Source organism: Vipera ursinii (genome assembly GCF_947247035.1).
Source record: "Vipera ursinii genome assembly, chromosome: 4".
NCBI classification, from domain to species: domain Eukaryota; kingdom Metazoa; phylum Chordata; class Lepidosauria; order Squamata; family Viperidae; genus Vipera; species Vipera ursinii.
Genome location: NC_139514.1, coordinates 36,112,429 through 36,138,527, shown reverse-complemented (window position 1 = coordinate 36,138,527; position 26,099 = coordinate 36,112,429). Strand labels below are relative to the sequence as shown.

General features: G+C 36.1%; 2 protein-coding genes across 4 annotated transcripts; both read right to left on the bottom strand.

Moving 5' to 3' along the window:
• Window positions 1–1,252: 1,252 nt before the first annotated feature.
• On the bottom strand, window positions 1,253–13,140 carry LOC310639609 (OX-2 membrane glycoprotein-like). 3 transcript variants are annotated; one of them, XM_083361390.1, is made up of 6 exons: window positions 12,012–12,111; window positions 6,477–6,833; window positions 5,444–5,767; window positions 3,234–3,542; window positions 2,410–2,549; window positions 1,253–1,772 (listed from the first exon to the last, which is right to left on the bottom strand). In XM_083361390.1, the coding sequence occupies exons 2-6, from the start codon at window positions 6,526–6,528 to the stop codon at window positions 1,668–1,670; spliced, it is 930 nt and encodes a 309-aa protein (XP_083217516.1). In that variant the 5' UTR covers window positions 6,529–6,833; window positions 12,012–12,111; the 3' UTR covers window positions 1,253–1,667. The 3 variants fall into 3 exon arrangements, with proteins under 3 accessions (XP_083217516.1, XP_083217514.1, XP_083217515.1); XM_083361388.1 differs by lacking the exon at window positions 6,477–6,833 and having other exon boundaries at window positions 12,012–13,140; XM_083361389.1 differs by lacking the exon at window positions 12,012–12,111 and having other exon boundaries at window positions 6,477–6,942.
• A 292-nt stretch (window positions 13,141–13,432) lies between these two features.
• LOC310639617 (TPA-induced transmembrane protein) lies at window positions 13,433–22,423 on the bottom strand. The gene is made up of 6 exons (XM_083361402.1): window positions 21,848–22,423; window positions 20,015–20,135; window positions 18,259–18,416; window positions 17,704–17,774; window positions 15,727–15,926; window positions 13,433–14,969 (listed from the first exon to the last, which is right to left on the bottom strand). Exons 1-6 carry the CDS (start codon window positions 21,968–21,970, stop codon window positions 14,935–14,937), a joined length of 708 nt encoding a protein of 235 aa, XP_083217528.1. The 5' UTR covers window positions 21,971–22,423; the 3' UTR covers window positions 13,433–14,934.
• Window positions 22,424–26,099: the final 3,676 nt, after the last annotated feature.

Genomic DNA, 26,099 nt, shown 5'->3' with positions numbered 1-26,099 from the left:
AGGGATTGGCACAAGTAAAAGGAGCTGCAGTGGAATTTTAAGTATTGACATTTTCTACTTATTTTCAGCTATGTCGCATACACATCTAAACTGTATGTTTTTTTAATATTTACATATTTATTATTTTATTTATTAATACCATAACATTTACTATACTGCCAATACATAAGGTTTTTCAATAGTTTATAATAAAACAAAGTTAAAAACAGTGATAAAATCCCTCCAATAACAGAAATGGTAATAATAGTAAAAAACAATAACTACTGATTCATTGGTTTTACTTAACTGTCTCACAAGCTATATACGATAGACAATGGATAACATTCACTCATTCAGTTTCTATGGCTACCACATTGATATCACTCTGGATACCTTACAAGCATTAAAATCACCATAACGATTTGTTTTAGAAGTCCTGCATGAAGAAATGACTCAAACAAATCTCTCTGATCTAATGGTAAATTCACACAATATCTACGCCTAGTACCTGTGGAAGGAGTGAAGCATTTAAGGCTATCTTGCGTGACATAGGGTGAGGGCTATATGGCGCTTAAGAAGAGAGCAAATGGGGCAAAAGAAAATATGTTTTTCCTGGGTCCTATGATATAACATAATTTAATAGACAGGGATCCAAAACATGTTAATCCTGTCATATCTTGTCAGGTACATTGACATAGTTGAAAATAGGCAATGATGCAGATAGCCAGGCTCTGAAGCCATTCAAGCTTTATAGATGACAACCAACACCTTGAATTTCACCTGAGTACAATTCACTTAGCAGAAATATTTGATAACATATTTTATAACACATCAAGGGGCATCCATAACTATTTGCACCACCACATTCTGAATTACTTTCAATTGGTATTTATTGATATAATGAATATATTTCAACGGTGATATTTTTATATTCTTGTTGAAGTTGTAATTGTGTGTGTGTTTCTGTTGTGTGTTCATTTCATTTTTTATTTCAAAATTCCATATGTCATCTTTTACAATTTTGTAATAAAACTGGAATTGTATCTTTAGCAAAGTTATATTACTGTCCTGTCGTATTTTTACCATAAGGATCATTTCAATTGTCACAAATAAAATTATTTAATTATAATTATATTATAATTATAAAATTATTTAAATTATTATTTAAAATTATTATTCCCCAATACTGATTGCTGCAATAAATATAATATGTAGTAAATAAAACAGTACAGTCTCATTTTCAAATAAATATTTTTATTGAATATTACTGCATTATTTAGCTTACCGTAATTTCTAGTGCTCAGTATACCTTACATAGAATACGGCATGTAAACATTAATTGTAAACACATAAACAATGCCAAGTTTGAAAAAAGAATCCAGAATAAGGAGTATTCATAGGGAAACTATCATTGTTTTCATTTATTTAGCATATTTAGGAATCACCCATCTCTCTCACAGAAGGAGTCTGGGCAGTATATAAATATAATATTAAAAGCATAAAATTATATATAACTTTTAAAAGAGGTAAGGAATGCTAAAAATGAATTAAAAGGCAAGGGGAAGGCCTTCAGGTGCTAACTAGCCCCCTGGCTGCCTATTCCTCTGTGTGCCCCAAGCAAGGCCTCAGAGCTATGTGCTGATCCCTTTCCATCACATGATTTTTATCCCTTTTTATATAGAAAGGTTTCATGTGTCCAGAAACTTTTCTTCAGTGAGAGATTTCACAGGGGCTCTTTTCTTTGTGTAGCCATTTCTTCTACATAATGTTCTTCCAGAACAAAGTGGAACAACCTGGCAAAGAAATAACATATTTTAAGGCTGAAGTTAAGGAGAAGTTCTAGAGTATAAAATTGTAATCTGTTTAGAACAGAAATTTCAGCTGAGAAAAAAAGCGACTCATTGGTTTCAGAACTTGAAGTGCTCTGCTAATATTGCTTGTGACCATTATCGATTGGAATCATTTCGCTCACAGATTCAATTTTTCTGCTGGTAAAACTAGCATGGAAATAGAGATCACTTTTCTTGGATAGGTAGAAATGTTAATTCTACCCCCAACAATTCCATCATATTACCCGGTGTACCCATCAACTATTTGTATAAAAATGGTCCTGCCTTTCTCAGTCCCACTAAAAAACAATATTGAAAGTCTACATAGATCACATCTTATTTGCTTCTGTTTTTGTTTCTCTGTCCCTTAGCTATCCTTCCTTCACCAATCTCCTTCATAAAGATCCTATCCATATGTGTAGATATATTCAGCTGTATCCCCTGACTTTGTTGTTCATTTTGGTCAGCAAAATCTGTTGTTCAAATATCTAGAGGACTGAAGTCAAAATTAGCTCTAATTATCTCCTACAATGTAATTAACCTCACTGCCCTGGGGCCTTTCATTTTTCCCTAGATATTACAGGATATATTTGAGACTTACCCAGCATGGAAGATCTTGCTCTTTTTCTAGTAGTGCCCATCTCCTGTGCCGGTATATGAAAAAGGTAAATAGCCCCAGGAGAAATAGGGAAACCAGTATACAGATAGCCACAATAACAATTATTTTAGGTTTGTTTTGAGCTGTAAAGAGAAATTAATAAATAAGAATTGGCTGACGAAATAATAAAAGAAGGAATAGGTACACAGGGAACTGCATTAAAATATGGCTTTATAAAAGAATCCTAGGGACATAATCTGTACTAGATCCATTCCATTCAGTGTTATCAATAACATAACCATGATATAACACTTCTAATACAGATGATGGATCAATATTGGAGCAGTAATGATAATGACTAAGTGTTGAAAATGTCATAAAACTTATAATGAGCTTTTTTTCCCTAATACACTTCTACAGAAATACAATTTTTAAATGCATTCTTTACAATAAATATTCTTTATCTACTTCTCTAAGTCTGGGTAATGGCTTGCTTTTAGAGATGCCTATTAGAAATTCTGCAAGTTATAATCTCTAATACATCTGGAATGGAAAGAGGTTGGGAAAGTAGGTTTGTTCTAAGGTTTCTTGTAAAACTAGCAAGTCTAGTCAAAAGAAAACCACCTTTAGAGAATTATAGATTTGATCAAGGAAATGACTGGCTCCTTTGGGCTCACTTATTGTATATGCTTCATAAAATAACACGAAGAAACTTTTTGCAAAGAAAACTAGTAGGTAACTTCTAAGACAAACTAAGAGAAGAGAGGGAGAGAAGAAAGTGGGGGGGGGAGGGAAGGGAAGGAATTGAAATTTGACTTTAAACCCACCTTTTTTGATTACAGTTTCAGATAATGTCAACTCTTGTGAAGTGTTTAAAGATGGATGTTGAATAACGCAGATTACTGAATTTTCTGAGACTGTCTTGGACAAGACTTGAGTAAATGTGCTGATAACAGTTACTGTCTTATTTGAATGTGAGATCATATATGATTTTGGCTTTATCTGAAGAGATTTCTTCATCTTCCAAGTAATCACTGGAGCTGGTCTTCCTGTTACTGAGCAGTTTATTTCTCTTATTTCTTCCATATTATCTGGATTAGTAACTTGCCTTACATTTATTTCAGGTTCTGTTAGAGCTTTAAAACAAAGTGTTCAATTAATATTTATAGCTATGCTTTGAGGGTAAGAAAATTTCTATTATTCTTGCCTCTCAAGAGTTAGGTTGTACATGGTACTTAGTATTAACTAAATTACTCATTTATTAAGTCACAGTAGAGGAGAGAGCAATAAAGGGAAGGATTTTCTCTTGATACCAGCTCATCTCCTGGAATTATATGCACATGTTCATATCATTTTCCTGGTAACTGTATAGAAGTGCTTGTTATTCTTTCAGGATATTTTTTTTGGTATATCACCATAGCCTACATGTACCCTAACATGTAAACACAAATCATCTGTTCTTCTATTGTGAAATGATTGCCTTATTTTCATTACTAACACCACAAATTATCTAAAGGCAGGTATCACAGATATTTATGAATATGTTAAACAATTTTAACAATTGTTCATTGTTATTGCTTCAGAGAAGGAATGATGATTAAAATGCTATCACAATATCTCTTCCTTATATCTGGCCTATAATCTTAACTTTTAATGACTAATTTACACAACACAACTAAATCTGTATTGCAAAGCACAGTTACAGTGTTTATATAATTTGGTATAAGCCCTCCCAAACCCTCTATATTAATATTAGGGTATCATATGGTGGCCCACTCACATAACACCTAAGAAAAATATCTGAACTAAAAGTTACTCAATCCTATTTTAGACAAACATAGCCTATTATATAAATAAATTCAGATTTCTAATTCTAATCCTCACCTGGATTTCTGTTATATGAGTCATCAAGCATACCTAGTCTCAGTAGCTCTAAAAGGTATTATTGGCTATAGTAAACATGAATTAGATTGAAGGAGTGTTCCTGTCTTTGTGAAATAACCAATAACCTCCGGGGAGTTATCTTCTAATAAAATAAATGGACAGAAACACCCAAGCCGGCAACATATGGAAGGGTGAATTTTGGAAAGGGAGCAGAAAAACATCTATGTTACTTTTATATTAATACTGTAGAAGGTGGCATCACCCATTTCTGCTATTCAGCAATGGTTTCCTGCCCATTCTAGCAACAAGGCAACCAAGCAGTGTAGATAAGCACTGGAAAGATGGAATGTGTTGATCAGAAGAACCCAGAGGCAAAACAACCATGAATGATAGTGATCTGCTTTGATCTCTCAATATGATCTAATTTGGCACAGAGGATGAATAAGCAACATGTTCTTATATAATAACCTTCGTACAATTCTTTTTCTTTACTAGCAAACACCTGAGCACAGGTCAGAGAAGCAGAAGATAATAGATATAGGGCAGGAAAGGCGTTAAAGACTTAAAAATCAAGCTGTGAATCTGCAGGCTTTTTCAAACACAGCTGATAAGAATGCAAGATAACATAGCTTGAAAGAGGAAAGACAGAGAAAAAGGAACCAAACTCCTTACAAGGTAATCATGACTGAATTTTTTTTTAAAAAAAGGAAAGGATGGAATGAGATGGCGCAAGACAGCTTAAAAACATTGGGGAACTGCATCCAAAACATTTAGAAATTACTAAATGACCTTAAGAAGCTCATAGATATTAATGCCTTTAGGAAACCAGATACTAGAATTATACAATGCATGATACTTCATTAATCAGTTCGCCAATCTTTGTAAAATATTTTTTTCTGTAATAAAATTGTGCAGGTTTGTGCCTTGGCTGGGAATTCAGCACCAACTTAAATAACTTCTGATATTACCATAGTTAATATGATATTCCTTAAGTCATGGAACTGAGGCAATCAATTTACCCGAGTTCAGAGAAATTTTTCTCTTGTTCAGAGAAACTATTTCTTGCACCCTATAAATGTTCTAGAGCTGCTACTGCTAGTGTGAAATGATCTGCAATTGTTGAAAATCCAGACAATAAAACAGTATAACTTACCATAGACTTTGAGACATGTCCTGCCTGAAATAGGTCCTAAGGGAAATGTATTGAAGATGCAGCTGTAACAGCCTTCGTCCTTGAATGTCACCCCATTGAAAGTGATGGCAGAAAAAGTCAAATGACTCCTCGGGGAAAGATGGATATTGCTCTGGTTACTCAGCACTGTAGCACCATAAGCCTTGCTGTAAGTTGCTATGTTGGTTTGGTTTTTTTGCCAGGTGACTTGAACAATGTCATGATTTTTGGCCAACTGACAGAACAGAGTCACATTTTTCCCAGTTGTGATAGCTTGGACAGGCTTGTGAATCACTTCTGTGTCACCTGAAAAGAAAGTCTAAGGTACTAAATTCTGAAGACCTTTTAAAAAATGAATTCTTAATGGCAAAATAAGTTAAGTTTATATCACCCACTTCAGCAATATTCTGAATATTGTACTTACCCAAACCTTAGCATTATTTAATTAAGCCCTCCTCTAGGTACAGTTACAAATAGTAATAAATACATGAAATAACTTCCAGCCTATTAGCAGTAGCAATGGAGACAAACCAGGATAGGGTGTATCCTGGAGGAACAGCTTTTGCATTCTAACTTGCTACAGCCATATTTTATGAGAAAGTCATGCATTAGTTTATCATATAATCTAGCAAGCCCCAGTAACATACCACAATCTGATATTACCCTGCTACCAATATTTTTTTCTTCACCTTATCTGAATCTGGCATATCATTCAATCTGTTCTGCTATCACTGGCATCATAGAAGAAAAACACTGAAATTTACTGTTGAGTTGAATCATCTCAGAGAAGTACCGCTCAAAATCTTTTAATCACATGCTTTGTCCATAATACTAACATGCAATAAAGGTAATCAACAAGCAAACAACTTGCTCTCCTCTGGTTATTTTGAATTACAGCTATCATTAGGTTCAGTCTGTTGGACTAGATGCAAGGAACTGTGGAAGTTGTAGTTCAAAATATCTCGACGGCACCAGGTTGACTATAGCAATCTGAAAAGCTTGCCCCAAAACTCACCTACAGAGTATTGAGTCCAGAGGACACAGATAACAAGGAATACAGAGATCATTTCAACTCTGTGGGATGTTAAGGCACTGATAAGTTACATTTAGAACCTTAACTTATTAAAGAGCAAATAAAGAGAACTGAAAGCTGTTTTTTTTTTAATTTGGGGAAGTCCATATAAAACCACATCAAGGGGAATTCTATGACAATTGATTTTTGTTTTCAAATATGCACGCTTAACTGAATCCTATACTCACTTACTCAGAAGCAGGATCCAATTTGAATTTTTTGCAATTTAGTTTAGCCTGTAGATGTACCACTGCAGGGTACTTCCAACTCAATCATATGTCCTTGGTCACTCAGTTCATTCTGAATTTCCCAGTGTTTAATATAAATGAAAACAAATCACTTAGATCCCATGTTACAAAAGAGTCCTTGGCCTCACTATTCCATTTCTTTCAAAAAGATAGTTTACTTAGCAATATACTGTAAATAGATGATTTAGCTTACTTCTAGGTATGAGGCCAATTTTCCTTTAAAACCACATGCTGTCAGTTGACAAGAAACTCTATAAAAAGAAAAATGTGGTTGCCTTGCTAACCACTACCTGAAATGACAAAGGTTTGTGTTGCTGCTATACGAATACAAAGTTCATTGGACTGAAACAATGTTCATTGTATTTACAAGTATCTCCTGAATAATAGTTGCTTTTAAATTTCTTCAAAATTTTTGGTTTTGTTGGAATATGTATGGATCTATGGTTTGTCACATGCTATGCAAAAACTAAGTAATGGACTTCGGATTTTTTTTCTGTTATTAAGCATATGAAGTTACTCATATTATCAAACAAATCCTGGCTGATCTTTGTGTCTCATGATTCCTGCAAAAAGTCCAACCTATAGCTGGTATGTAAGTAGGGTTACTAGAAAGTCAAGATTTAAGTATCTATAGCAGTCTGTTCTCTTATACTGTGGGGAAATGATGTCATTTGTTTGGTAACTACACCCCCAGAGATGATACGGGAGATGAACTTTTGTTCCCACACTGCAATGTGATGATGCTTTGATTCGAGAGGACATGTGAAAGAATGTTTATGACTTTCTGACAGGAGTTTTCTTTTGGTCTTTCCAGTCAACAGTACAATTGTAATAACAGATCCAAAGAAGTCAGAAGATAGAAAGAGAAAGTTAATTTAATGTTGTCAGAACAGAGGAGATGGGAAACAAAGTAGTTAAAAAAAGGTAAGTTCCAGATTGTTTCAAGATCAATGTTTCATCCTCCTTTTTCACTGTAAGCTTGAGTCCTTACAATTACCATAATTAAACAATGCCGCAAGTTTTCCCAAGGTCACATGTTCTCTTATTGTGATGATTTCAAAAGTGATTTTTTAATTATGTAAGTGGAGAGACTACTCTGTAAACATGCCTTCCTCCTATGCATTTTATATGCTTTTGAAGTACGTTGAATTTAGCTATCTAAAACTACAGGGAAATAACATTCTACAGTTTAGACTTTATCAAGAGAAAAGTATTATTTTCCCTCTAATCACTAAGCAGTATAATTTAAATTGTTCCATTTATTACTTATTGGAAATTTATTTCATTTTTGCTAATATGGAAGTAAGAATCCTTACTCATAATAACTATGTTTCTTATGTGGATATGAATAACTGCTGGATAATTTTGAAAATAGTCATCAAAATTAAGTGCCACCTAGTCAATGTTGCAAATGCTGCATTTGTGTGAGTGACTGAATGATTGATGAACAAATGGACAAAAATGAGAAATGAGATTCTTGTTTCATTCTCTGATGTTGTCTGAGATTGAAAATGAAACCAGAGTTCGTTCTGGTTGACTCGTGGATTGAAGATACTAAGGAATACCAGAACCATAAACTAGTCTGAGAAGTTGAAAAATGTCCAAAAAACAAGACAATGATAAGATACTTCAACATTACCCCCCAAAAATCTATGAATGTTTTTATGCAGCCAGCAGGGAAATTCCATTTGAAGGAGACTCTACTACATATGTATAGCATTGCAATGTAACTTACCATGTATTGTTTAAAAATGTATGGAAAAACAGAGTTTGTTCCTTTAACAACTTCGTTAAAGTTAACTAGTTAACTAGTCTCTCCCTCTGGACCTTCCATCACTAGCAATGATGACCATCAGCGACTCAAAACATGCTTATTATGCTGTAAGATTTTGAGAACCTAATCAAGATACTGAATGCGCCTTTTAAAAATTGCAGAAACTGTTATCAATGAAGAAAAGATAGGAACAGATTGCACAGTCAAGTCAAAGCAGAAAGAAAGTTATTGAGGACAAAAGAGCAAATAAGTTGTGTAAAATGCTGGTACTGGTTTTGCCTTGATTTTATCTGCAGAACATTGCAGAAAGAGAAATAAGCAGCGGTACCGTATTTCCACCATCTTGTAATGATCAATAAAACTAACAAAAGTCAAGATAAGAAATAGTAAAGCAATCTAAAATAGATTCAAAGAACAAAAGCAAACAAAAACCAAAAGGAAAATCCATAAAGAAAACATTCAGAAAACATGGATTCGAGCATAATGTTGATTCACACAATGAATTAATACTGTGGCTGATCATTCCGCCTTAGCTGTTTCTTTAACATTTATATTGCAGCAAAAAACCTTGGTCTCGTTTTAGAAGAAGACATGCAGTGAGAAAAGATGTAAGTAGCCTTTTGTTTAGTTTAACTATTTGGTTCTAGGCTTGTTTGCTAAGGGAATGTGGCTGAGGTATATACCAGCACCTCTGCTTATTATCCATAAAGTGAATTATCTGAAGATACTATTATTATGGTTAAGGATTTGGGAAACTCAGGTTCAATCTATCCCCGTTATGGAAATTCAGGGAGTGATTTTTGACCAGTACAATTTGTTTCACAGGCTGGGATTGGAGGGATAAAACAGAATTCCCCATGTAAACTACCATGCTAAGAGGTCACACAGATACTGCAATATACATGCAATGGCATGACTGAGTAGCAACAGTGGTGCATTGGAAGATCTGCAAGAAATGCCATTTGCAGGTTTTTGAAAAGAAAAACTGGCGGGACCATAAAATAGACAAAGTCATAGAAAATCAAAAACTTACAAGTGCTCGGAGACTTTAGAATTCAAACAGACAAGCACCTGCCACATAACACCCCAACTTAACAATTGTTAATATGAAAGGCAAAAAAGTCCGGCTAGTGCAGGGGTCAGCAACCTGAAACAGTGAAAGAGCCACTCGGAACTGGTTCCCTCACAAAAGGAAAAACTGGGAGCCGCAAAAAATGTGTGCGCATGCGCGTACGTGCGCACATGCGCAGAACAGGGTTTCACTGAAGAGTGGAGCCAAGGCATGATATGCACCTACCCTGCATATTTGAATTGATTGGTTGAACTTTTTTAGTCCCACTTTTTTTTTTGAACTGCACATGGCAGAGGACTGGGAGCCACAGGAGATGGCTGAAAGAGCCGCATGCGGCTCCAGAGCCACGGGTTGGGCTAGTGTATATTGCAGTATCTGGAAATAGCAGAATGGAAGAAAAAGAACTGGAGGAAAATCACAAAATACAAAGACCTGCAAATAGAAATAGAACAACTGTAGCAAAAGAAAGCAAAGAATAGTACCATTAGTAACAGGCTCCCTGGGTGCAATCCTACAAGCATCTGGAGCACCACTTGAACAGCTATTTTGGAACATTTCAGGTGTCCTGCATTGACATGTCTAATACCATCAAACAATAACATACTTCTCCCAGGTCCTTTTGAAGGACTTGATAGGTAGATAAAAATGCCAAATCCAGTTTAAACATCTGCTGACTGTGCATAAAACAATATCTGTACTTTACTAGGACCAATGGGATTTAACTTTTTTTAAAAAAGTACTTTAAGCCTCAACCATATCTCTCCAGAGGGATATAATATGGATAAAAGCATTTTTTTGTGTGTTATAAAACAATTGTACAACTTATGACACACAACTGGGTGATAACAAAGGTACTGGAGAATAGAATCTAGATTCAGATTGGCAAGTTCAAATAGAAACCAACAAGATGAATTTCAACAGAGACAAATGCAGAATCTTTCAATTTGGTAAGAAAACATTAGGATGAAATTTGAGGTTGTGGGTAGCTGGACATGCATGACGCGTATGATTGTCTTAGTGTGTTACAAATTAAATATGAAACAAAAATTAGAAAAAGGTGCACAAAAAGTCAATGCAGTTCCAGGCTTCTTTATTCTGCTTTAGTCAGATCACATGTAGAATATTCTGGCTTCAATGTTTTTGAAAGAAAAGGGCACATACACTGGAATATAGCAAAAACAGAACAAGCAAGATGAGAAGAGACCGAAATGAAAAATATATGAACAGTTGGAAAAATGAGCAATGTAAGAGACACAATAGCTGTCTTTACCTGCTGAAGGTCATAACGTAAAGGCAAAGCAGAATTAGAGTTGTTTCAGAAAATGACTGAACTAGGAGTTGGAATATAGTGTCTACAATTCCTTCAGTTCTTATGTTTTTTAAAAAAATGAGAGATGTGGAGTGGCTTTCAAGAACAGTTGTACCTATTAAAATGCCTATACAAGTACCAACCCAGGACTGCTTGTTTTTTAAATTGAAAGCATAATGAAAATAATGCATCTGGATTGAGGATTTGTACACATATAGATTATAATTCTTTTACACTTAGTTTGATTGATTTTAATTTTACACTAATAGTAACCAAGTCTAGACCTTACTAACATTTGGGATTTAGTTACTTGACTAGCCACAATAGTCACATTAACTAAAATTATTGGATAAACTGTAGTTAGGGAATAAACCTAACCAGTTATTAATCAAATTAAGAATAGTAATTAAATTAACATATGTATTATTAGACCTCTAACATGAAAAAAATCACAATATTTTTTTTTATCAGGAGACTGTTTACAAAATATCAGACCACCATTCTGAATTACATTATACTACTATTGACTTTGCAGAAAGTGCCAGTAGCAATATAAATGCATCAAGCACTATGACTGACTATGATGATATCATCATTTCCAAAACAGTGACTCCTGCCGACCAGCAAGACAGCAACGATTATGATGATGTACTAATAAATTAGGAGTTGCTTTATATTATCTGCTTGGTGTTGTTTTCTTTGGAAAAGCCGTTCTAATAGCATTTTTCAAAACATACTTTATGGTGTATAGCAATTACGTTTGCATTGTTATAATAGTGAGATGTATGTGTGTACAGTCAATGATGGTCTCTCTCAAACTGCTAGAGCAGTTTCCAGGAACTTCAATATTTCATGGTGTTCTACCGTTATAATTATACTGCCTCAAAGTGCTGGTCAAATCAGGATATCCATGCCAGACCTCCACCTGAATCAGTCCAAACAGCAACCTTCACATGGAGAATATAACCACATCACTGCACAGTGAGTTATTAATACAAAATATTCAATATGATCAATAATTATTTGCCAGGCTTTCAATCGTAGGGAAATTTGGGAGAGATGACACTGTACCCACCAGATCTCAGACCCCATGAGAATTCTATAGGATTGATGATCACGCAGATAAAGAGTTGTCTTTCCCTACTTCTTCTGCCACCTTTCAGTCCTGACCTATCAGAACCCATCAGCCATCTAGAAAAACAGTTGGTAGGTGCTGGGGTTAGCTATATGGGGAATGAGGATTTCTTTAGAAGAATGCTAAACTTATTGTTAGTTAAGTCACCCAGTTATCGTGTGGCAAGATAGGCGGCTAATAATTTTTACAATTAAAATGAATGAATAAAAGCTTTTTTAAAACAAAGTTTGCAGAAATGATGGGGAGATGGCAGTTGGCATGTGAAATGGAAAAATATTTCTCCCAAAGCATCGAGTAACCATCAGTTGTTAGTTGAGCAGGTTTTATGTACAGCTTGATACTCTAACTCCATATTCAAAAGCAGTAAGGACACAGGTCTTTAGAAGACCATTAAACCCAGATTCAAAATCAGCCCGACTCTTGTGAAAGATACTGTATTTGTGTGTGTGGTATTTGGTGAAGTGGGATCTTTGTTGTTCTTCCAGCTGCTATCAGCACTTCTTTTGGGGAGGGGGCGACAAATGGTTGACAAAATCACCCACTTTAGCCCTGGCAGAATTTGAGAGAGACTCTCATTGCTTGAAGAATCAGAGCAGTGGTGGGTAAAGATCCATCTATACACATACTTTACTGGACAGCATCTACCTCTACAGCAGCTCACAATCAGGAAACCAAGATTCAAACAGATTCAAAGTGGCGTATTTATTGCAATGAGCAAAGGGTTAGCTTACAGAATCCTGAAAATGAGATATGTATATTTTGATCCTCATTTATCAAGCTGTACATTAAAACAGACCTTCAAAATTATTGGGGAAGATGCTAATTGCTGGCTTCCACAAAAATGTCCTGTCTTCCTATTCTGGAAAGTTTTGGAAACATTTTCATTATTCTTAAAGGCAAAGGTTCCCCCGCACGTGTGTGCTAGTCGTTTCCAACTCTAGGGGCCGGTGCTCATCTACGTTTCAAAGCTGAAGAGCCAGTGCTTGTTCGAGGACATCTCTGTGGTCATGTGGCCGGCATGACTAGACGCCAAAGGCGCACGGAACACTGTTACCTTCCCACCGTAGTGGTCCCTATTTTTCTACTTGCATTTTTACGTGCTTTCAAACTGCTAGGTTGGCAGAAGCTGGGACGAGTAACAGGCGCTCACTCTGTTATGTGGCACTCGGGTTTCGACCTGCCAAACTGCCGACCTTCTGATCGACATGCTCAGCGTCCTAACCCACTGAGCCAGTGAAATCCATCGCAAGCAGCCTCCACCCATCCCTTGGATCATGGTGGGATTGGAGAACTGTGCATTGAAGCAGGATAGCTTCTCTCAGGATAGCCTCTGCCATCTCACAGATGAATAGTAACCTCAGTGCCTAATATTCTGAGTAGGGAAGGACTGGCCCAGAGTTTGGAGGTACTTTTCAGGTCCTCAGTTAGCATTGTTGCAAATGGTAGGTGTGGCTTTGAATTGAATACGCAGTTTTTGAACAAGCAGATTGCTTCAAGGAAGGGTGTTACTAAGTTTATAGGAGGTGAGGAAGGAATTAGCATTTGTTTCACCTGCTGCAGTAGGAAAGCCCCCCATCTCTGAAGAATTCGCACTGAAAGGAAATTCCCACCTATGGGAATCCACCTTGAGTAAATGTTTGCTTTGAAAGAGAATTTGTCCATACAGTAGCCTTACTGGAAAAAAGGTTCAAAGTCTACTTTGAATATGTCAGTCTGAGGAAATGTAAGAGAGAACCAAAGTAAAAGCAGACACAGATATACAAAGCAGGTACAAACATAAGGCCCGAATAGCAAGTTTCTCAGCAGCAATTAATGGTGTCATCCAAAGATTTCTGGACTGATTTAACAGAATCATGAAGACAGGCTTTATGTTACTTCAACAATAGCTGGGGAATAGCAAGAGAAACTTGAATACAAAATATATATGGGGATGAGTGTGGAAGGAAAAAAAATCAAGCAATATTCATGAAATTGGGAAAACTATGTCACTGATTTTTTTCTTTGGCACAGGGGATTTAATGACATCTTCAGATGCAAGGATGGTGGGATTGCTGTGGACACCCAATCTTATTTTTGAGGACATAAATCTTGCAATGCCAGTTACAAGAACTCTTGCAGCGTCAATCTGACAAATATGTAGAATGTGGAATATTGCTGAATTAGGGAGTTTTCAATTTTAAAAAAGCTCTTCATCTTTAACATTAATAGGGAAGCAGATAAAAAAAGGTCCTTCCAAAGAAGAAATATCTTGTTCCTAATAATCTGTCGGGTACAAACAATTTTAAATTATATAGCTAAAAGGTAGTGACATCTACATTTGCTAGGGAATTACCATTTTTTTTCACTGAAAAAGAAATTGGAATTACTGTAAAATACATACAAATGAAAGTAAAACTGACAAGACTCGTCCATCCCTACTGTATTTTACACATTAGAATTAGTGTGATTAGTAATCAATTTTGTTATGAAGTATTAAAGCCAACAATCTCAAAGCAACACACATGGTAACAAAAATAGTAAGCAATAATAAAAGCAACATTTCTATACAATTGTGGGTGTTGTTTTTTTAACTTGATTTTATTTGACTTAGCTGACTTGAGTTCAAAAAATGAAGAAAAGGTCCTTCTTGTTATTTCACCAAAAAGGAGTCTCTATCTATAGGATTTTACTTATCTGAGATCTGGAACATTTGTCTTCCTATAACATTGTTGCTTCCGTTTCTTGTGCTGTGTTATGCTGTGATTGCTGTTCAAGGAGTTTATGCTGTTGTTCTAAATTTCAATTTGTCAGTGTGCAATTGCTTGATACAGCCACATTTTTCTGCTGTCGCAATATAAAAAATTAAGATCAGAGTCCTCCAAAGTCACTCTTGAATTCTTCCACCTGTATTGTTTATTACTATAAAACAAAAAAATATAAGCATTTAAAAAGTATGAAAAAGAAAGCACTTCTAAAAGTATTATTATTTCTATATCACGTAAATTGCATCCACCACACACACACACACACACACACACACCAATTGTTATATAAATGTTAGGTATAGATCGTCTTCACATCAAGTTAAAAACTACCTCTTAGGTTTATAAAATATTATTTAGTAATTTAAATCAGCAATTATAACCACTAAAGAGAACAAATTAGAATATTGTTTTGTATATTGTAACTTCATTTCTCAGCAAGTGGGTGAGATAAAAACAATAATAGTATAAGTGACAAGGAGGCAAAATTTCACTGTTTTTAATGGCGCCTTTCTTTTAAATTGTCCCTTTCTATTATTAATCAAGCTTCAAGACCGGATTAAATTTCCTTGCAACAGAGATGTGAACAGGTCTAGGCAGACTTAAGACTTTCCGTACTACAGGTCATTTTGGCACTCAGAATCCAAAAATCCATCTCCCTTCCCTGGCTTCGTGTTTTTTAAGGGTTTCAAATATCTACATTTCTTGGCATTTGAAAGCTTAGTCATAAATATGAATGCCAGGATGGGAACTGATTGTCTCGTTGTTTAGAATCTGTTACCAAGCTCGGAGAAGCAAATTTATAGTTCCTAGGATATTGGATCAGAGGTCACAAAATTAGCAGAGTAATGTCCTTTATTTATTTTTCTTTAAAAAAGTACATAAATGTATTATTCACTTTCTTCAACACTTACATTTTATTGTAACAGAAGATGGATCAAGTATTATATCTGCACATTCAGGTATATCCAAGTCAGGGATGCTTTGCTTGTCATATATATTTTGTCTTAAAATATTCATTACAAACTCTTCACTCATTCTATACTTCATGAAGTCAGCACTCTCAGGTGGCACCAAAAATCGCAAGTAGTATGATGCTGTATTGTTTTCTCCACTGAAGGAATAATAGGAAGTGAGAATGAAATGCCAAATGGAAGAGAATACTTGTAGCTCAGGCTTCAACTGCCTTACAAAGGAAGAACATATTGTCAAAAACAAGCAGTAAACCAAAGTGGCTGAGCCATCTCTCTAATTTGCCTGTGTAAAGAAGAAGAGGGAGCACGACACAATCAGACTTGTGATATTCTATTATTATAGCTACTGCCAATAAAAATAGCCCTAGCTTCCCTTGATTCTTGGTCTATGTTACCTAGTGGTACATATAGCAACATATTTTTGAAAAACACTTAAAACATGTGAAGTGAAAACTTTACAAACATCATGGCGGAATTGTTTTCTAACTGTGGGGTCCTTGGTGATTTGAGTTTAGTTGTTTTCTTGCAGACGTTTCATTACCAAATGAGGTAACATCATTATGATGAAGTGGCCTAGCTCGGTAATGAAACATTTGCAAGGAAAACAACCAAGCTCAGAGAGCATCCAGAACCCCACAGTTAGAAAACAATTCCTCCATGATGTTTGTAAGGTTTTCACTTCACGTTTTACGCGTTTTTCAAAAATATGTTGCTATATGTACCACTGGGAACATAGACCAAGAATCAAGGGAAGCTTGAGGCTATTTTTATTGGCAGTAGCTGTATTAATATTACAACTCTCATTGTGTTGTGCTCCCTCCCCTTCTTTACACAGGTAAATTAGGGAAATGTCTCAGCCACTTACTTTGTTTACTGCTAGTTTTTGACTTAAAACATATTCTTCCTATCGCTTAACTAATGGATTTGGTTTATGTCTGTCAAAGTCATTTTCCTTAAGCCTCACAGGTGGTACTACAGTTGTATGTCTATGGAAAATGGATGCAGTTCATTTTTACAAGATATGCAAATTGATTTCAGAAACTTCGAACAACTTAATTCTTATGGCAGCTTCCAATATCAATTATTCTTCACAATAAAACTCAACATTTTTGTTCACTGGAGCATGATCAAAAGGAGGTCTATTAGGCTAGGCCTGCAAGTTTGAAGTCTCTTGAGATCCACACCCTTTGACATATTCTTTCAGAATCAAAGGGCTGAAGCTCTGCATGAACCCAAAGCATTTTCTCACAGTCATGGCTTCAAATAGTATCTAATAGATGACATGTGTGAATCAAATATATACTGTATTCCTTCTCACTATACAAGTAGGATGGAAAAACTGAAGAAAAAAACAGTATTTTTAAAAATGCCTAATTTATTTCTTATAGGAGCAAATTAGCGGGACGTTGGATTCTTTAAACCTTTCATATTGGACAAATTTCTCACTTGTTCATATTGTTCAGTTAAAAGGTAAAAAAGACTGAACAAGATCAATAACCACTAAACACTGCTGGGGTTCTTTACAATTTACTGACTCATGTAGAATACTATGATTTATAGTCATGAACAGGATACAAGTGGGGATAGACTGCTTCATTATACTATACTACAGTATACTATACTATACTATACTATACTATACTATACTATACTATACTATACTACTATACTATACTATACTATACTATACTATACTAACCATACCATACCATACCATACTATACTATGTCTTTTGAAATTATGGCTGAAATAGAATGTTCATTAGCATAAATAATGATTGCATTTTAACATACTGCATAGAAAGTCCTTTTTCATTCCATCTTTCCTTTATTTTCTCAGCCCACATATGACAACCAAGAGGAAATTCTTTCCTAAAATTGCATAATTAAACATACGGGGTTTTGTTACCCTTCGTACCTGAAGGAAATAACTTCAGATGAGTTAAAATATCTCCCCAATGCAGGTGAATAACTGTATACATCCTTAAGCTTGAGAGAAAAAAACATTAATCATCATCAGTCTTAGACAATATGGAAAGAACCCTCTCATTTGGTTTGCAATTAACTTAAGAGCTACGTACACTTTTAATTAATTTGAAAATCTAGATTTCACTTTTTTATTTACTAGACTAAAACCTGATTTTCTTTTCCTAAGACAAAAATTCACTTTTCACTTGGCTATAGCATATGAATGCTACAAATAATATATACATATATATATAAGAAGCTCCAGCTTCTTAATAAATAAAATGCTATTTTTCCTTATATATCTTAAGTGTCTTACTCATAGGGCAAACATTTCTAACCCAAATATATTACATTACAGCCTTCTGATAAGTTTTAGTTGTCTAACAATAAAAAAAGAATAGTCTGTTTTAATAGTGAAAGAAAATACTCAACGAAAGAATTATTTTGTATATAGTATCTCTGATGACAGTCATAAGGCAGTTCTACGTAGCTAAAACGAACTTACCCTCTTATTAAGATTTTTAGAAACCACATCATATGCAGATTCTGAGAGTAGCACATTAGGATTTGAACATTTAATGTTTGCTATTCCAAAGAAATTGTGTTGTTCACCACCTGCAATTAATTCAGAATCCCAATATTCATCTTCATCTATGTGAACCACTAAAATAACAAAAGGGAATAAAATTAGTTATTATTCAGGCACATAGCCTTAATACGACCATAGGAACTCAAGAGTCTTTTATTTCATCCAAACCAGAAGTTAACACTCCTCCCAGTGCCATTGACATTGCATCATCTATCTGCATTCTGACTATAAAAAGAACACACTGTCCATGGTAGTGGGTTTGGTATTAAAGAAGTTAACCCAAAGTTGGGTTGGACTTTTTAAGTCTTCATGGTAACTTATTTGATTTCATAATGAACTGGAGGGTGTTCTTTGTGTGCTTAGCTGCTTCCCATTACATTTCCCAGTTCCTGTCTTGGAATAATCCTATTTATATACGATCAACAAGACAGAGGCTTCTTTCCACTCCTTTTTGCTTGCTACTCCTTCTCATTTGCATATATTTCAGAATCTGGGTCCTTGGTTTGAATTGTCCCCCCCACCACGTAAGATTCCATGCATTCTTGGATCTATTCTGTATTTTGTAAAGGTGACTGGTGGAAGTGGTTGTGAGCAGATACTGATGATGATTGTAGCTTTTCTATATTGCAAATATTATCTGTAAAGGTTATTTTCATTGTGGTTTTATATAATTATATTTATAAATATTTATATATTATTGCATTATGGCGGGGGGGCAGTACGGTGGCTCAGTGGTTAAGATGCTGGGCTTGTCAGCTTGGCAGCCCAGTTTCAAGCCCTGAGCGCCACCTGACAGGATGAATTCCTCTTCCTGTTCCAGCTCCTGCCCACTTAGCAGTTCAAAAGCATGCAAATGCAAGTAGATAAATAAGTATCACTTCGGTGGAAAGGTAACGGCGCTCTGTGACATCATGCTGGCAACAAGAGTGGAAATGTCTTCAGAAAGCACTAGCTCAAAAGGCCATGAAACGGAGATGAGCACTGTCCCCTATGATCGGCAACGACTAGCGGAATAAAATAAAAAAGAGAAATTCCTTTATCTTCATCTTATTATGGCTGGACTGTGTTCTGTTGAGGTGTGGGTTCTAAATAACAATTGGTTTTTAATGGATAGAAACCGCTTCTCTTTTCTGATTTTATAAATAATGATTTCGTGTTATTACAAAATAATTGGAGAGTTGAGAATGGAACTTGATCTCCAGCAAATAACTTAATAAATACTTAAAGTAATTGGCAACATTGGGTCAGTTTAATGTTAATAAAATAGTTAGGGTGGTATTAGAATGCTTTCTCATATATACACATACACATGCACACACATACAATATATATTTGCTTTAAAAATTATTTTGCCTTTTAAACTTTTTCAAAAATAATCATTTCACTTCAATGTTTGTGCTAGTGTTATTTTATATATGTGTTCTTCTCTCTTTGTTTTTACTTTTATTGTAGTTTTACATAATTAAGGAAAGTTTGTGTTTTATGTTTGGATAATATATGTCACTATTAGAAAAAAGAAAATACCTTACAAAGTGTATTCCTTTTCAAATTCCATTTAGTATTTCCTTACAATTCCGTTAGTAACCATAATAAAAATATTAATTAATTCCCGTCCCCAATCTTTTCACCCAATTATATATCTAAAAAAATCACATCCATAAAGAGTACAAACCTGAATACAAAATTAAACTTAAAGCGATCACAAAGATCAACAATAGAAAAACAGATGTTATAATCATCCAGAGTTTGCATTTCCAAAAAATAATTGAAGGTGATTTTAGGCTGCTTGTCTCCTAAAGACACAAAGGAATTTTAAAAATGAAAAGCATGTTTATATTCTTAAGTTTAAAATATTCAACCAGACACACTCCATAATCTTGATGGAACAAAGGAAGGTGTTTTTCAAGTACACCATTGTTCCACATGTCTGAACACATCTTTGCTGACTGATATGACTTCCAATGTTTTAAACCAAGGTTTTAGCCAGCACTACCTAGTTCCTTAAAAAAAGAACCTGGCATATTTTGATATGCAGAGCAAACACAGTACTACTCAATAAGGAAATATTGAGTATGTTCCCCCAATAAGGAACATACTGTATCATACTAAGTCAGTTAATTATTCCACTCAGCCCAGTATGGTCAAAGTTTCAACAAAACAGAAATGATAACATGCATCAAACAGGATTGAAAAATTAAATAAGACAAAAGGCTTTATGGAAAACCATAAGACAAAGGGAGAAGAGAGAAATATATATTTAAAAATCAAAAAAGAGACATCCCAATTTCGGATCTAATAAGCAATAGGAATCAAGCTTGCTAGACTATTAACAATCTGAGCAACACTAGCATTGGCTTAATCTAATCCAACATTTAATACTAATCCTACTCTAGCCAATTTTCTTTTTACTCCTTGGAAATAAGTAAAAACCAACTGCAGTCAGTTTGGGCAAGAACAGGTGTAATACAAATCAAAGAAAGTGTCAGAGGAACACGGTTTCATCTTTTTCAATGGGATAACTATAAAGAGAGACCATAAGAATGAGAATGTATTTTATTTCATTAATTTATTTTATTTTTCCCCACCTTTATTACTTATTACTTTATTATATAACTAACTCAAGGTGATGTACATACCTAGTACTCCTTCCACCTATTTTCCCCACAACAACTCTATGAGGTGGGGTGGGCTGAGAGAGAGTGACTGGCCCAAAGTCACCCAGCTGGCTTTCATGCCTAAGGCAGGACTAGAACTCACACCTTCCTGCTTTCTAGGCTGGGACCCGATTTAGACCCAGGATCACATATTGCTTCAGTTTGTGCCTTGAAGCAGCTAAGCGACTGAGGTAGAGGTCCTGCATTTGTCCTGCAGTTTTCTAGTAATCTTGGACCAGTTGCCTACCTTGTAGGGTTAGTTTTATAAGACAAAACAAGGAGAAACTGTCTGTGAAGCCACCTTGAACTCTCAGAAAAAAAGGAGCATAGACAACGAATATGCTCTTATCATCTTTCTAAGCCTATAAGCTAAATAATTACTATTATGACAGATGCTTGTCTTCTGGCTTACCGGGAGATAAGCGAATCACTTTGACATGACCCTACAGTCCAACACAGTTAAAATGTCAGAGCTTAGAAAAGTGCCTCTGGTTAACAAAGATGTGCACTATTCTACTAGCGAAATAAATATATATTCCCCGATTACAAATTAAACCTAACAGGAGCAGCCATAGTGAGAGTATAAATAGTTGCATCGATACTACACGTAGACACAGAGTTGACTCATTCACACCCTGTTGCTTCCCAGTAGGTTTCATAACTCACTCCCTCCTTCCCCCACACACAGCCATAGGATTACTGTAAATTTCCCAGGTTCAATAACTTCGAGTAAATTCCTTCTTGCGCTAAACGGGATGCTGATCATGTAATTTCCTGCTTTGTTTTTGGGAACAAACCAAAAATAACTTTCCAAAAATAAAAAGGAAGAAGCGAAACGCGCAGTGACTTACCTCGGCGGCGCGGGGAGCTTCTTGCTGCAGAAGCTCGCTTTCTTCACCTCTTTCTTCGTCTTTTCGGCGTAACTCAATGCCCGGCTGATTTTGCGCGGGAACGAGGCCATTCACTGCGTCCATGGCTGATTGGTTTTTCAAGATCAACAGCTATGTGAACGGGGAAAAAAAAAACTGAGTTTCCTTACATGTCCGGACTCGATTCCGCCGATAGAGAAAGTGGAAGAAAATAAAAGCGAAAAATAGATTTGGGCTCCAGGGTTGCCATGAGTCAAGGATGATTTTACGGCAGAAACGAATAAAACCATGCAACGTCTGGTAAACGTTTTCCCCAAGATGCCTGTAAAAAAAAAATCAATAGAGAAAGAAGGAACCTCTCGTTCTTTCTATCGAGTTCAAAAAGCAACCTTTCGCTTCAAAATTGCGCAAGGCTGAATTTTCCGGTTCGACCGCCTTCTATACAGCAGGAGCTTAATCGAAGCAACTCAAAGTCTTTAGTGGAATGACAAGCGAAAGGTCACGCCTATGCTAGGTTAAAACAAAAGCACTGAAAAATAATAATTTTAGTATTAGAGATAAAAAAATTAGAAGCAAGGATCAATGGGACTGCAGCTTAAAGGCAGACAAATTCAATCCCCAAAGTGCTTTTCCAAAAGGCAATTGGATTTTCCTTATTTTTTCCCTGAAAGTGTTTCGCTTCTCATCAAAAAAGTTTCCTCAATCCTGACAGAATGGTAGGGAATGAAAGGTGTTATGTATTGGGCTTGTGGTGTTACATACACCACGTGCCTTGCTGGAGCAGCTAACAAACCCAGACAAGCCGTCTCCGGTCCTGCAATTGGTTAGCCCCAGGCGGCAAGAGTGGGTTCAAACCTATTGGCTGCCGCCTAGGGGCTAGACCAGGGGTAGGCAATCTCGGCTCTTTTATGACTCCTGGACTTCAACTCCCAGAATTCCTGAGCCAGCCAAGCTGGCTCAGGAATTCTGGGAGTTGAAGTCCAGGAGTCATAAAAGAGCAGAGGTTGCCTACCCCTGGGCTAGACTATATATTGTGGCTGGTTGCAGCCCAAGTTCAAGTATACTTCCAGCAAGAATAAAAGTATGAGTTATCCTGTACTTAGCCTTGTGTCATCATTCTTGTTCCCAAGAGCCCATAACATAATAAAAGAATTTATATTCTTTGCAGTCATCTGGTCGTTACCACTCTGAGGGTCCAGTCGTTGGCTCTCTTCGATTCCCCACCATTCAGTCAGAACTGATAAGGACAAAAAATAAGAAAGTACAGTTGCCTTTTGGAAAAGTAACTTTGGGACAACCATAACATGGATGGTTGAGAAGATTCTAAGGCCATACAGATGATTCAGAGGAACTGAATTTTAATGTGAAGAAAAGTAAAATTTTACATTTAGGCAGGAAAAAATCAATGGTACAAGTACAGATTAGGAGAGACCTGGCTCAAAAACATTAATTGTAAGAGGGACCTTGGAGTCCTAGTGGACGGATCACTTGACTATGAGCCAGCAATGTGCAGCAGCAGCAGCCAAAAAAGCTAACACAATCCTGGGTTGTATAAACAGAGGCATAGAATCAAGATCACGTGAAGTGTTAGTACCACTTTATAAAACCCTAGTAAGACCACACCTGGAATACTTCAACCAATTTTGGTCACCATACTACAAAAAAGATGTTGAGACCTTGGAAAAAGTTCAGAGAAGAGCAACTAAAATGATCAAAGCCCTGGAAACTAAAACATACAAAGAACGGCTGCAAGACTTGGGTTTGGCTAGTCTAAAGAAAAGAAGAAACAGGGCTGACATGATAGCAGTATTCCAGTATTTGAAGGGTTGCCACAAAGAAGAGGGTGTCAAACTATTTTCCAAAGCCCAAAGGGCAGGACAAGAAACTGGTTGGAAATTGACCAAAAAGAGAAGTAACCTGGAATTAAGGAGAAACTTCCTAACAATGAGGACAATTAACCCGTGGAACAGCTTGCCTCCAGAAGTCGTGGGTGCTCCATCACTGGAGATTTTTAAGAAGAGACTAGACAGTCACTTGTCTTAAATGGTATAGGTTCTCCTGCTCCAGCAGGGGGCTGGACTAGAAGACCTCCAATGTCCCTTTCAGCTTCTATGCTTTTCTTTTTCTTTTTCTTTTCTTATGAGCATATTCATTTTCTATGATTCATTGTTTCTGACATTTGTATAGACCTGGAAAAAAGTTTTTGTGTCAACCATTGCTTTAAAATATCAAGTAATTAAGTTTTAAATCTTCAAAGAGGTTTGAAGTAAATCAGGACATTTTAATGGATTGCAAAATGATGCTGTTCTTATATGTGGTCTACAGTTTTTCTTCCAAATTCATTTTCAAAGAAACAGCTCCATGAAAGACAGAGGAGAAATAGTTTAAGACAATGGGGGACAAAATGCTGCTATGACAAAAAAAAGATTTATTTATTTATCTAGTTGCAATTGTGGAACTTAAAGCAATTTATTTAGGAATTCCTAAACAGTGTAATCTCTAATCGTTGGCTATTCAGATTTCCTGACATGCAAATTTGTGGTTATAACCTCTTTGGATTACTCTGAAATATAGTCACTGTCAGCCCTCACCCCCAAATAGGAAGTATATGTGGTGATTCTTCTAAGTAGATTTCTTTATTGTTCTACACCTTATAGACAGAATCTTGCCATACTAAAGCACCTTTCTATCTACACAAGCCTAAGTTCAAAGAACCATCAGGAAGGTAGCTCTCTCATACATACTATCAGAACTGAGCTGTCTCTTACTCCTCCGGAGTACATTCTCTCCCTCCTGAGAATCAAGACCAGTACAATCCCGCACAGTCATACTTTCTTCTGTTTGTTGGTCGTTGACATACGATACTTATCAGAACAGCAGTTACATGAATTGTCTCAGAAAAAAACATGGGTTGATGCACTCATCAGACATTTTTAGCAACGTTTTTTTATTTAAGAAACACAAGAAACGATGCATATAGGTAGTCCTTCAACCTATGACCACTGAAATTTTGGTCACTAAGTGATGCAATAATTAAATGAGTATTCATATAACCAAACTCAATTTTCTTACTATTTTTACTGAAGTTGTTAAGCAAATCACATGATTGTTACATGAATCCAGTTTCCTCTGTTGACTTTGCTTATTGGTGCGAAGGTTGTTAATTGTGATCACGTGACTGCAACATGCTGCAACTGTGGTAAATACATGCCAGTTGCCAGGTGCCCAAATTGCGACCACATGATTAAGGGTAGTGTGACAGTCATAACTTTGATGATGGAATATAAGTCACTTTTTCTGAGGCCATTGTAACTTTGAACTGTCATTAAATGGAGCAAGGACTGCCTTTAGGTTTATGGGTATGTATTTATTTATTTATTTATAAAATTTATATACCGCCCTTCTCCCGAAGGACTCAGGGCGGTGAACAGGGCATATAAATAGAAATACAAAAGTTAAAAAAGATTAAATAATTGCCCAATTAAAACAATCACAATGTAAAACCCATTAAAACCCTAACATTCCCCCATCAGGCCAGGCCAGCTTGTTCAAATAAATGGGTCTTTAGCCCGCGCCGGAAGGAGCGAAGATCCGGTGCCGTCCGGAGCTCAACCGGCAGTTGGTTCCATAAAGCCGGGGCGCCCACAGAGAAGGCCCTCCCCCTGGGGGCCACCAGCCGGCATTCTCTGACTGGAGGCACCCTGAGGAGGCCCTCTCTGTGGGAACGCACAGGGCGGAGGGAAGTCGACGCCGGCAGCAGGTGGTCCCCGAGCTATTCCGGACCCATGCCATGTAAGGACTTAAAAACCATCACCAAGACCTTGAACCTTGGAGCTATTGCTCCAATTTTGGGGGTTTCTGTCCAATTTATTATTTCTTACAGTTAACATTTGCATATTAACAACATGCAATGTGGAATAGAAGAGAAATGGCAAGAAAATCTACCAGGAAATTAAAGAAACAAGCTTGAAGCCAACTAAATCCAAAACTCTGACTGAATGCTGAGATGTCAGCAGTATCCAGCATCTGTTCCAAAGAAATTGACCTTCACTTTCAGCATAGTTGTATTTGGCAGAGTTCTATATGTATCTCAGTGATTGATTACTGATATGACCTTAAGAGAAAATATCAAAGACAAGATGAATATAGATGAAAATCAGAAGACAAAACAAACCAAGAAATATTCAACAAAACCCCTTTTCCATACTTATTTTTATTTTTATTTTATTTTTTT

Coding starts and splice junctions, on each gene's coding strand:
- LOC310639609 (XM_083361388.1), bottom strand. CDS start 12,120: ATGGGTTCTGATAGGTCAGGACTGAAAGGTGGCAGAAGAAGTAGGGAA. Junction 2,550..3,233: donor TGAAACTGTAATCAAAAAAG/GTGGGTTTAAAG, acceptor TTCTCTTTACAG/CTCAAAACAAACCTAAAATA. Junction 1,773..2,409: donor AGCAAGATCTTCCATGCTGG/GTAAGTCTCAAA, acceptor TTTCTTTGCCAG/GTTGTTCCACTTTGTTCTGG.
- LOC310639617 (XM_083361402.1), bottom strand. CDS start 21,970: ATGGACGCAGTGAATGGCCTCGTTCCCGCGCAAAATCAGCCGGGCATT. Junction 20,136..21,847: donor AAGCTCCCCGCGCCGCCGAG/GTAAGTCACTGC, acceptor TTGTGTCTTTAG/GAGACAAGCAGCCTAAAATC. Junction 17,775..18,258: donor CTAAAAATCTTAATAAGAGG/GTAAGTTCGTTT, acceptor TTTTCTCTCAAG/CTTAAGGATGTATACAGTTA.